The 12,645-nt window shown below is 47.8% G+C and overlaps 1 protein-coding gene across 1 annotated transcript in view; it reads left to right on the forward strand.

Moving 5' to 3' along the window:
* The window catches only part of ankmy1 (ankyrin repeat and MYND domain containing 1), a 195,984-nt gene that overhangs the window by 143,053 nt on the left and 40,286 nt on the right, over nt 1-12,645 (forward strand). The window contains exons 11-13 of the mRNA XM_085990767.1: nt 1,928-2,059; nt 4,423-4,536; nt 7,636-7,801. Of these exons, the coding sequence (XP_085846893.1) occupies nt 1,928-2,059; nt 4,423-4,536; nt 7,636-7,801 (412 nt within the window). The remainder of the gene's footprint in view (nt 1-1,927; nt 2,060-4,422; nt 4,537-7,635; nt 7,802-12,645) is intronic.

Consider the following 12,645-nt stretch of genomic DNA (forward strand, 5'->3'; position numbering starts at 1 on the left):
ATGAAATAGATTGAAAGGCAGGGCTGCGAGAGAACAAAAGAAGTGAATAGACATTAAGAGGTATTCAAAACGAGACGAGATGGTGATAGAACTAGTAAAGAGACAAAAGACGGCTCAGATTAGGTGTGAAATGTACTGGCGGAATTACAGGGTGTTGGACGAGAAGGGAATTTGCAGTTAGAAATGAATTACAGTGCAGAAACGGGAGTTCAATACCAGGTTTATGGTAAAGTTGGAAATTTTGCAAAATCATCCACAATTGAAAAGGATGTCCAGGGATCAAAAGAGGAGGTTTACCAGAATGATACCAGAGATGAGGGACTTCAGTTACATGGAGAAGCTGGGATTATTCTCCTTGGAGCCGAGAAGGTTGAGGGATTGTTGTAAAAACCCAAGTGGTTCACTGATGTCCTTCAAGGGATTCCCAGCAAGTGGATCCCGGCACCTATGCCAGGATCAGGAGACTGCTGGATTTTGCAGCCATTATGTTTTCTTGCTTTCACTCCACTGGGAACTTATTTATGCCCAAAAGATCATTTATGACAATAGACAGTATTCCATAACTTCCCCCAGACCCCAGTTAAAACCCCAGGGTATCTGCAATTTGAGTTGTGTTAGTCTTGACTCCCTTTAGCTTACCAAGTACTGGTCACACTGACCTCCCCATCCTCTAGGATAGTGGGTGAACTCAGAATTGGATGGGGGGGGTCAGTGTTATCCATCTGGGTCAACACTTCCAGAAAATATTAATTTAATAGTTAAACTATATCAAATATTTATAAAGCAGTTATGATAAAGTGTCAGCCTTGGTGCACTCTCACTGAAGTCCCACTCCAGAGACTTGAGCACAAAATCTAGGTTGACACTCCAGTGCAGTACTGAGGGAGTGCTGCACTGTTGGAGGTGCCGTCTTTTAGAGGCCCCTGTCTGCCCTCTCAGGTGGATGTAAACGATCCCATGGCACTATTTCAATGAAGAGCAGGAGAGTTCTCCCAGTGCTTTGGCCAATATTTATTCCTCAACCAACATCACTAAACACAGATGATCTGGACATTATCACATTGCTGTTTGTGGGAGCTTGCTGTGCGTTAATTGGCTACTGTCTTTCCTACATTACAACAATGACACCACTCCAAAAATACTTCAATGTTTGTAAAGTGTTTTGGAATGTCCTGAGGTTGTGAAAGGCACCGTATAAATGATAGGAAATTGCATTTCTATAGCGCCTTTCATGACCTCCGGTCGTCCCAAAGTGCTTTACAGACAGTGAAACACTTTTGAAGTGTAGTCACTGTTGTAATGTAGAAAACTCGGCAGCCAATTTGCACACAGCAAGCTCCCACAAACAGCAATGAGATAATTGACCAAGTAATCTGATTTTAGTGATGTTGGTTGAGGGATAAATGTTTGGAGTCTGAAAAGTGCAAGTTCATTCACTCCAACCCAAGCTATTTCATTTTGAGACCTTTTCCGATCTGGGATATCAGGTCAGCTTCCTTCATTCCGAAGGATCCTGATTATTTGGCCTGCCCCCCCCCCCCCTCCCGTGTCTTTTCCAATCTCTCTAGACACCCTCTACCCCTGCACGTTGAACGTAGCTGTTACCTCAGAGTTGCCACGATCCCTATACAGCTCCGAGCTCAGTTAACAGAGGAGGTGGCAGGCATTCGATAAAGAAAGACTTGCATTTCTATAGCGCCTTTCATGACCACACGTCTCACAGCACTCTTTACAGCCAATGGAGTACGTTTGAAGTGTAGTCACTGTTGTAATGTGGGAAACGCGGCAGCCTATTTGTGCACAGCAAGCTCCCACAAACAGCAATGTGATAATGACCAGATAGTCTGTTTTAGTGATGTTGGTTGAGGGATAAATATTGGCCCCAGGACACTGTAACCTTTGAACTTTCTGTCCTGTAACTACACAGGCGGTGGACGAGCTCTTGGCTAACGGGGCTGACCCCAACCTGGCGCTCACTCGTGGCGTGGGGAGTGCGCTGTGTGCGGCACTGAACACCACGTACGAGCGCAAGAGAACCCTGCCAGGCAGAGTGACGTTGGTAAGTGTCTGACAAATCGGGTCTTGTCGTTGGGTGGGGTGGGACTGCTCTCCGTCGCGATGTAAAACTGACAAGCCCCTCCGCAGATTGATAGGAGGACAATTCCCAGCAGTGACTAACCAGCGTGACTGACTAATTGGCGTCAAGTCTTACAGTCAGGTCCGGTGGCCAGTCTACACCTGAGATTGATGGGACCAGGGCCCTTTGAGCCCCACACAGTGAGTCCCTGTGATCACTTTGTGGCTGGTCGCCGTGGAGGTGAGGCACTTCCCCTCAGGACGAGGGGAAACAACAGTTCCAGTCTAGTAAGTGCCATTCACCCCCTGTACAGCAGCAGGCATAACCTCGTCTTCTAATAACAGCCCCTCCCCTCTTTTGCCGGAGAGCAAAGCAGAGGAGAGGGGCCTGCCCCTTGCCCCGAATCCTGACCCTTGCTGCAATGGGAATGGAGGCCCAGAGGCTCCCAGAGCAGCAGCTGCAGGTGGAAGGGGAGGTGTGTTGTGAAAGGCCCCATGCCATACTGTGAGCCATGTGGGGGGCGGGGAGGGGAATGAGGTATTCTGTCCCCGCTGGTTTAATCCGGTCCGTGCTGCGTTATCGAAGAGGAATGTCCTGCGTTTCCAGTAATCCTCAGCATAACCTGCACACAACCGTTGGCCGGATTTACGGCTGAGTACTGATGCTCGGAGGCTGCTTGCACTGTGGGTGTTAATACAGAGGAACTGCAATGTAACACTGTGATATAGTCGTGCAATGTTCGGCCATGTAACACTGTGATATAGTCGTGCAAGGTTCTGCAGTGTAACACTGTGATATAGTCGTGCAAGGTTCTGCAGTGTAACACTGTGATATAGTCGTGCAATGTTCGGCCATGTAACACTGATATAGTCGTGCAAGGTTCTGCAGTGTAACACTGTGATATAGTCGTGCAATGTTCGGCCATGTAACACTGTGATATAGTCGTGCAGGGTTCTGTAGTGTAACACTGTGATATTCAATGGCCCAGAAATTCAGGTCGGGGGCTTCCCGCGGGTGCAAGCCCCCGATCTGCACTTACCTTGCGCGCCGGCCGTTGAGCTGTGGGCCCCCGTGGAATTCCGATCTGGGGCCTGGTCCAGCTGTCGGCGCGCAGTGCTTGTGTATCCCAGGGGCGCAGTTAGTTTGATGCGGCCCCTGGGATCACATGGGCCATGGGGAGCCAATCGGAGCAGGGAATGCTCCATTCATATGTTTGACAAGAAGAGCTGTCAAAACTTATAAATACTACGGCCCCAAAACATCACTAAATCTTCAAATAATTTTTTTTTTTAATCACATTTTTTAAATAAACTCTGAATTACATGAAATAACTATTTTAAACAATAATTTAAATTTTTGAAAAAAATAATTTTATTTTCTAATGGGGCTAAAAATAAACTTACCTTGCTTTAAAGTATTTAAAAATAATAAACCTGTGGAAAAAATGTTATAATTTTAATTAATTCACCACTTACCTTGTAAAAAGCAGGCCTTACGCCTGCTTTTTAAATGTGTAAATTCTGCAGACTTACCCTCCCGGGAAAACCTGCAAAAAAAACATAAGTTCGATGCGCACGCGCAGCCTCTCCCGCGCACGCGTTCGAACTCTGAACCCCTTCGTTCAGGGGAGCGGAAGTCCCGGTTTCCCGCGTATGCGCAGTGCATGCAGGAAACCGGCACTTCCATTGGGCCTACGCGTGAGTACCCCGTGCGTATTCACCCGTGGAGACCCGAATTTCTGGGCCAATATCATGCAAGGTTCTACAGTGTAACACTGTGATATCGTCGTGCAATGTTCTGTAGTGTAACACTGATATAGTCATGCAAGGTTCTGTAGTTTAACACTGTGATATTACCGTGCAAGTTTCTGCAGTGTAACACTGATATAGTCGTGCAAGGTTCTGCAGTATAACACTGTGAGCTAGCTGACCCTGGGTGCCCCTTGTCGTGACCTGGTGAGAGGGCCAGCTCCCAGTACGGCGGTGAGCAGTACAGAGCAGAGTGTCGCAGGCTCAGCTTCAGTCTGTGGCCAATTTGCCGATGGCGGCTGAGTGAATTAACTGTCTAGCGAGAACCACCGCAGATTCTGGCGGTTGGGCGAAGAACGCGGTCGGGCTCCATGATGCCGCCCTCTGCAGGCAAATAGCTCACTGAGACTGCCAAGGCTCGCACATTAAGAATGGTCCCGAGGGCACTGCCCAGGCAGGGCAGCAGGCACCAGCGGGACCGTAACCCATCGGGGGTTAGCTCGAGCTCCCTCCCTTCCTCAGGAGAGGAGGATGAAGACGGTGATAGAAAATGTGTGCCTCATTTTTCTGTTTGATCTGCAGTCCTGTTCTTCCTAGGTCACCAAATTAATTCAAGCCGGTGCCAATATTTTGATGCCCATCACAATTGTGCACAAGGGGCTCCAAACTGTAGGAACAGCTCTGGACTATGCCCACTACAAATATTATCAGGTATCTGTTGTCAGCCTCTCTCTCTCTCTCTCTCTGCCCATTTCCTTGAGCAAGCTTTCGCTCACCCCAACTCCTTCATCTCCGCTCTCCTGGCTCAGCTAGCACAGCTTGGGATGTGTCTGTCCTGGCTCAGTGGGCAGCTCTCTCACCTCTGGGTCAAACGGTCATGTGGTTCAAATCCCACTCTACAGACATAAGCACATAATCTAGGCTGACACTCCAGTGCAGTGCCGAGGGAGTGCTGCACTGTCGGAGGTGCCGTCTTTCAGATGAGACGGTAGTCTGAGGCCCCGTCTGCTCTTTCAGGTGGATGTAAAAAATCCCATGGCCACTATTTCGAAGAGGAGCAGAGGAGTTCATCCCGGTGTCCTGGCCAATATTTATCCCTCAACCAACATCATTAAAAAAAAAAAAATGATCTGGTCATTATCACACTGCTGTTTGTGGGAGCTTGCTGTGTGCATCTTGGCTGCCACGTTTCCTACATGACAACAGTGACTACACCTCAAAAAGTACTTCATTGGCTGTAAAGCACTTTGGGATGTCCGGTGGTCTTGAAAGGTGCTATATAAATGCAAGTCTTTCTTGTTAACGGCGCTGTGCAAATGCTAGGCGTTGTTGTAATGCTTTACCTTAACTTGTCTCTTCTCTGTTCAGGTTCCTTTCCCAGGTTCTCCGTTTCTTTTATGTTCCTGATTTGTGGCATCTTAGTTTCCTTATTTGTTGTCAAGTTAAGAATACAGTCCTCAGATGTCTCGGGGGCACTGCGACTTCTGAGGCTGGATTTTCCTGTTCAGTTTAAATTAGCAGTGGGAAAATCGGGCAGCATACTTTCAGGGACAGGCATTCGTCCCGCCCGATGTTTTTTTTTTTTTTCCTTATTCCCAGGGGATCCAGTGTTCCCAGGTTCAGGAACAATATTACATTACATAGAATTTTACACCACAGTAACAGGTCATTCGGCCCATCTGGTCCATGTTGGTGTTTATGCTCCACACAAGCCTCCCCCTACCCTACTTCCTCTCACCCCATCAGCATATCCTTCTGTTCCTTGCTTCCTCATGTGTTGATCTAGCCTCCCCTTAAATGTCATTCACCTCAACCACTCCCTGTGGTAGCGAGTTCCACATTCTAACCACTCTCTGGGTAAAGAAGTTCCTTCTGAATTCCTTATTTGGATTTATTAGTGACTGTCTTATATTTACGTCCCCTAGTTTTGGATGCCCCTCGCAAGTGGAAACATCTCCTCAACGTCTACCCTATAAAACCCCTTCATAATTTTAAAGACTTCTATCAGCTCACCCCTCAGCCTTCTCTTTTCCAGAGAAAAGAGTCCCAACCTGTTTCAGTCTTTCGGCTGAACATCTGCCTTCTCTTGTTGGTTAACATGTCCAATCATTTATACAAGATGTCAAAACCCAGTACCCTGTATCATGAAGAGAGATGGCGAAGGGAGTGTGAGAGAGTCTGAATCAAGGTCCTTGCTTGCAAGTACTCTCTTCTTCTTTTCAGTTCCCTGAATGTTATATTCTCAACCATTCCCCGGGCTGCGATTTTAGCAGACATGTTAACCCGTTTAAAATAAACAGGTTAGCGCCTGTGTTAAATAGCAGACACGGGTGTGTCAATCCGATATCAACCATAGTAATTCTCGGCTTGTGGCTGGAGATGCTCTTTGGGCCCGCTGTTTCAGTCCTTCACTCTTTCTGACTTTGCTGTGTTTTACCTTAGTATTGAGGCCTTGTTAAACATTTATTGCAAGAAATTCTAGGAGCACAGACTTTCCATTGTCTTCTCAGCGTAATCAGTGAATCAATCATACATGGGCTGTTTTGTGGCCAGCGACACATCACACTCAGTTGTTGGTGGTGCAGCTAGATCGAGCAGATCACAGAGGAACACAAGAAAGCGCAGTGAATGCAGAAATGACACTGCATCTGGCTTCAACGAAAAACTAATGCTCCTTAATTGTCCTCAAATATAGAAAGAAAGCATTTCTATCACACCTTTTACAACCTTAGGATGTCCCAAAGCGCTTCACAGTCAATGTAGTATTTTTGAAGTGTAATCACTGTTGTAATGCAGGAAAATGCAGCAGCCAATTTGTGCACAGCAGGCTCCCAAAAACAACAATGGGACCATGACCAGATAATCTGTTTTAGTGATGCTGGTTGAGGGATAAATATTGGCCAGGACACTGGGGAGAACTCCCCTGCTCTTCGACGAATAGTGCCATGGGATCTTTTACATCCACCTGAGGACAGACGGAGCCTCGGTTTAACGTCTCACCCAAAAGACGGCACCTCCGACAGTGCAGCACTCCCTCAGCACTGCACTGGACAGTCAGCCTAGCTTTATATGCCCAAGTCCCTGGAGTGGGACTTACACCCACAAACTTCTGACACAGAGGCAAGAGTGCGACCACTGAACCATGGCTGACACCAAACTTATTCCTCCACACTGCCTGCCTAGTCTGTCTCACACCTTCTCTGCCCTCTGTGTAAACTGGTTCAATTGAAACAGTCTGTGCACCTTCCCTCTTCTTAGCTTGAGCCCATCTCCTCTGGTTCAATCTCAGGGTCCAATTTGTCTATTCCCTTAAGAATCTTGAAAACTTTGATTAACCCCAGTACATTAAGGATGTGTTCTGCATTATAGGAAGATTGCACCATACTGTGGTCTGAGCTGAGCTAAACTAAACTCAGCCAGGGTGACAGCACAGGCATTGCTATTGGCCTCAGTGCCTCTGAGTTGAAGAGGTGGGGTGGGTGACTGTTGGGAAATCAGTGAGAGTTCCCATTCTTGATGAATAACCATCAACCCCTGCCAGAAAGTGCGAGCATGTGGATGTTGGCTGGTTCACCCCAAGGCTGAACAGCCCACTGATGCTGACTGCCCGGCTCGCGCAAGTAACAGCAAACTGGGGCGCAATAATGCAGAGTGAGCGGTTGGCAGTTGCACAGGACTGTGGGGGGGTGGGGGTGAGAAGCGGGGGTGGGGAGGGGGGCAAGAAACTGGAAGCAAGTTCAACGGCAAAAGATGGGAAACGGTGAGTCTGGCTGTGTGACATTAAACATCTCGGTCTCATTATGTGCACAGGATGCAAAAATATCGCAGACGCCTTACCACGCCCTGACGACCAAAGAGCGAGAGGTCTATAATGCCCGGCGGTTTCTGCTCAGCTTTCTAAGCGAGCCATTCCGAAGTGCCTCCCTCACCAGGGAACGGAAGCGGTTTGACAGCATCATACAACAGGCCTTGCGAAGTAAGGACAGGCATGGCAGCAGCTTTGCCTCTTACACTGTATGTGGGTTTTGGCTTATATTCTGCTCACCAAGGTTTGCCACCTAGGTACTCTAGGTTAACGCCAATGACTGCCCGGGCTGGGGCTCCTCAGAGAAACCACGAGGGTATCCTCAGGGTCCGAGTTAGGGTCTGACTCCAGGGGGCCGTGACCGGGGCCAGTGGAGTTCGCTGGGCAGGTGGGAGGTCTTAAAGACTCCGGGAGGGTGTGGACTCCACACCACAATGCCTAGTTAAGTCTGGGAAAGGGGCGGGTTCAGGCCGGGAGCTCACTTCGCACCCCGTCCGGTTTCACTCTCCATCGACTTCCAGTTGAGCGCCAGATGGGATGGATGAAAATCGTGGGCTGGCGTGCGGGTTGAGTTTCTAAAGGCTGCTCAAAGCAGAAAGGGTAATGACCTTAGACATCAGTGCCAGCTCACCCTTCTGAGGTTGGGGATTAGAATTGCGTTCTCGAGACACGCTTTTCGCAGTGTTTCAGGGTGAAGCTGTGGTTTCGACCCACAAGAAGAGCATTCTCCCTGACTGAGCCCAGGCGCTCACTGATAGCAGCTCTTAAGGTCATTACGTTGGGTTGTCACAGCACGTACAGCAGATGTGTTGGGAGGTCCAAGGTGCAATCAAAAAAAGAACAAGCTGGATTTCCCTTTCGCAAGGAATGTGTAAGGGAGGTTATGGCTTTATATGAGATCAGGGAGCATTGTCCCATTGAGGAGACCCACTTCATCGATTTCAATAAGCCTTTTGACCTGGTGCCTCCTGCAGGAAGCCGGAAGCGATGGGAGTAGAGGGATGAGCCTTGGATTTTATACAGATACACCTTGCAGCTCCAAGATCCAGAGCGACTCCCTGAATCTAACCCTCTCAAAATGGGGGGTGGGTGAGGCGAGGTTGCCCAATATCGTTCAATTATCTCTTCAACTGCAGTATGTTGATGGCATCGTAAGGGGAAAGTTTTGTGATGTATGTTCCAGGCACTTCTGAAAGAACTGGGGAATTTGTGCTCCCATACTCACCATCATAAACAACGGCTAACCAGTGGGATATGTTGGCGGTAGGTACCCCCCAAGTGCTTTGCACAGCTCCTGGGGAGATATCAAAGGTGTTAATTGGAAGATACAAGGGGTATCTGTCCAGTGGTAGATAGATATAGAATCATACAGCACAGAAAGAGGCCGTTCACTCCATTGTGCCAGTGCTGGCTCTTTGAAAGACCTATCCATTAAGTCACACTCCCCTGCTCTTTCCCCATAGCTCGGAAATTCTTTTTTCTTTTTAAGTATATATCCAATTCCCTTCTGAAAATTCCTATTGAATCTGCTTCCACCACCCTTTCAGACAGTGCATTCCAGATCATAACAACTCGCTGCTTAAAAAAATTCTCCTCATCTCCCCTCTAGTTCTTTTGCCAATTATCTTCAGTCTGTGTCCTTCGGTTACCGATCCTTCTGCCAGTGGAAATAGTTTCTCCTTATTTACTCTATTAAAACCCCTCATGATTTTGAACAACTCTATTAAATCTCCCCTTAACCTTCTCTGCTCTAAGGAGAACAATCCCAGCGTCTTCAATCTCTCCAGAAGTCCGTCATCCCTGGTACCATTCTAGTAAATCTCTTCTGCACCTTCTCCAAGGCCCTGACATCCTTCCTAGAGTGTGGTGCCCAGAATTGGACACAATACTCCAGCTGGGGCCTAACCAGTGATTGATTAAGGTTTAGCATTATCAGTACTTGCTTGTTCTCACGGATGCTGATTACAGCTAGGACACAGTTCCTTGAGACGGTGCTGAGGAGCAACAAAAGGCTGCTTTCAACGACAGCAAAGCCACTATGTTGGTAAGCCTGTGGCCAAACTGCTCGGTTGAACGTCCTACACACACAGTGAAAGAGCTTCCTCCAGCTCGTGCGAGAGATTCAGACTATAGAAACGTAGGAACAGGAGGAGGCCATTCAGCCCCTCGAGCCTGTTCCGCCATTCAGTGGGATCATGGCTGATCTGGATCTGAAGTCCATCCACCCACCTTGGTTCCGTATCCTTTTATACCCTCAGCTAACAAAAATCTATCGATCTCAGATTTAAAGTTATTAATTGAGCTAGCATCTACTGCTTTTTGTGGGAGAGGGTTCCACAGTTCCACCACGCTTTGCGTGATGAAGTGTTTCCGTGAGGTGGATTACAACAACTTGTAATTATATAGCGCCTTTAACGTAGTAAAACGTTCCAAGGTGCTTCATGTGAGTGTTTTAAGACACAAAATTTGACACTGAGCCACATAAGGATAAATTAGAGCAGGTGAAAGGGGTAGGTTTTAAGGAACGTCTTAAAAGAGGAAAGAGACAGGGAATTCCAGAGTTTAGGGCCTAGTCAAACAGAAGGCATGACCACCAATGGTTGAGCGATTATAATCAGGGATGCTCAAGAGGGCAGAATTAGAGGAGCGCAGATATCTCTGGCGGGGCGGGGTGGGGGGGTGTTATGTGGCTGGAGGAGATTACAGAGATAGGAAGGGGCGAGGCCATGGAGGGATTTGAAAACAAGGATGAGTATTTTGAAGTAGAGGCGTTGCTTAACCGGGAGCCAATGTAGGTGAGCGAGCGCAGAGGTGATGGGTGAACAGGACTTGGTGCCAGTTAGGGCACGGGCAGCCGAGTTTTGGATGACCTCAAGTTTACGTAGGGTGGAATGTGGGAGGCCAGCCAGGAGTGTGTGGAATAGTCAAGTCTAGAGGTAACAAAGACATGGATGAGGGTTTCAGTAGCAGATGAGCTGAGGCAAGGGTGGAAATGGGCGATGTTACGGAGGTGGAAATAGGCAGTCTGTTATGCTGCGGATATGTGGTCGGAAGCTCATTTCAGGGTCAAATATGACACAAGGTTGCGAACAGTGTGGTTCAGCCTCAGACAGGTGTTAGGGAGAGGGATGGAGTCAGAGGCTCGGGAACAGAGTTTGTGGCGGGGACCGAAAACAATGGCTTTGGTCTTCCCAATATTTAATTGGAGAAAATTTCTGCTCATCCAGAACTGGATGTTGGACAAGCAGTCTGGCAATTTAGAGACCGTGGAGGGGTCAAGAGAGGTGGTGGTGAGGTAGAGCTGGGTGCCGTCAGCGTACATGTGGAAACTGACGCTGTGTTTTCGGATGATGTCGCCAAGGGGCAGCATATAGATGAGAAATAGGAGGGGGCCAAGGATAGATCCTTGGGGGACACCAGAGATTCTGGCAGAAAGGGTGACAGATGCAGGTAAGGAAACCTGTGACCTGCAATTACCTGTCATCCGGCAGCCTCACGCGGACACATATGGCGGGGAGGGGGAGGGGGATTGGGGAATAGTGGTGGATGCCTGAGCCTGTCTGCTTGTAATTGTGCGCTTATTGGAGGCAGCCAGTTTTCTAGTGACTTAGCTCTAAATGCCTGCTGGTGCCTCTCTCTGCTACATCTAACCACCTCCTGTATTATAGGGCAGGCACAAGGGATTTTGATGCATTTCTGACTGCAAGAGGCTTCTTTTGCCATGTCAGGTTAGTCCATTAGGCAGGAGATTGTTTTTCTATTAGGGCCTTCTCATTCATCAGTGTCTCGACCATCGAATGGCTGTAGTTTCTGATTGCCTGCTCACAATTACAAGCAGACAGGCCCAGACATCCACCACTATTCTCTTACTCAGTTGGGATGCTTCTCTCATAATTGATCTTCAGCATTTTGAATTCCCAATTTAGTTTTTGGTCAGATGCTTGTGGGGTTTTTTTTTTCTCTTTACTCCAATCCATAAATTTAGCTGTGGAAATGCTAGAATTCCCCTTCGCAATGCAGCAGGGAGACAAGTATGTGGGACTGCAACATCTTATTCACTTGAAATGGTTGATCTCTTACTGTGGGCAAAGTGAAGTGGGGAAATTTTCCCTCTCTTCCTGAAAGTATCTCTGCATAAAAACCACACACACAAAGTGGTTAGCGAGAGCTCCTGTTTGGCCACCCCACACAACCTTGCTGCCTCCAAGGTCTCAGCCGCTGAAGCCATCGCGCCACAGGAGTATGCAGCACAGCAGGAGGCCGTTCAGCCCATCGTGTCTGTGCCAACTCTTTGCTGGAACACGCCAAACTATATCCCACTGCCCCGCCCACTTCCCCCACAGCCCTGCTTCTTCCCCGCTTCAAATATTTATCCAATTTTTCCTTAAAAGATCCCAGAGTGCCTCAACCACTCCCTGTGGCAAAGCATTCCATGGGTTAACAACGGTCTATAGAAAGGAATTTCCCCTAGTTCGCTTCTCACTCCCTCAGTGACCATTGTAAATTGATGAGCCCTTGTCACTGAATCCCCAACCAGAGAAAATAGTCTTTTCCAATTTACTCTATCCAAACTCTTCATCATTTTAAAAAACCTATAGTAAATCTTCTCTTCCCAGTAACTCAAGTCTCACCTCTAGACTATAGTTTCCCAACCCTGGCATCATCCTGGTAAAGCTACACTGTGTGCTCTCTGTGGAGTTAATGTCCTTTCTATAACAGAGCAGCCAAATCTGAACACCGTTCTCTAACCACGACCTAACAATTGCTTTGTAAAAATGTATCTTACTTCATTACTCTTGTACTATTTATAAAACCCAAAATGTTATTGGCATTTTGTAGTGTATCATCTAGCTGCACTTTCATGGAGTTATCTATTTGAACCCCTCGGCTCATCCTTCGATCGAGTGTACACTCCCGTTCCTTGTTTTTCTTTCCAAAATGTATTACCTCACACTTCTCCACATTACATTGCATCTTCCACCTTTCTACCCATTCCACTAACCCGTCAATGCCCT

The sequence above is a fragment of the Somniosus microcephalus genome, chromosome 6 (genome assembly GCF_052327205.1).
Source record: "Somniosus microcephalus isolate GS21.2 chromosome 6, FLI_Smic_1.0, whole genome shotgun sequence".
NCBI lineage: Eukaryota > Metazoa > Chordata > Chondrichthyes > Squaliformes > Somniosidae > Somniosus > Somniosus microcephalus.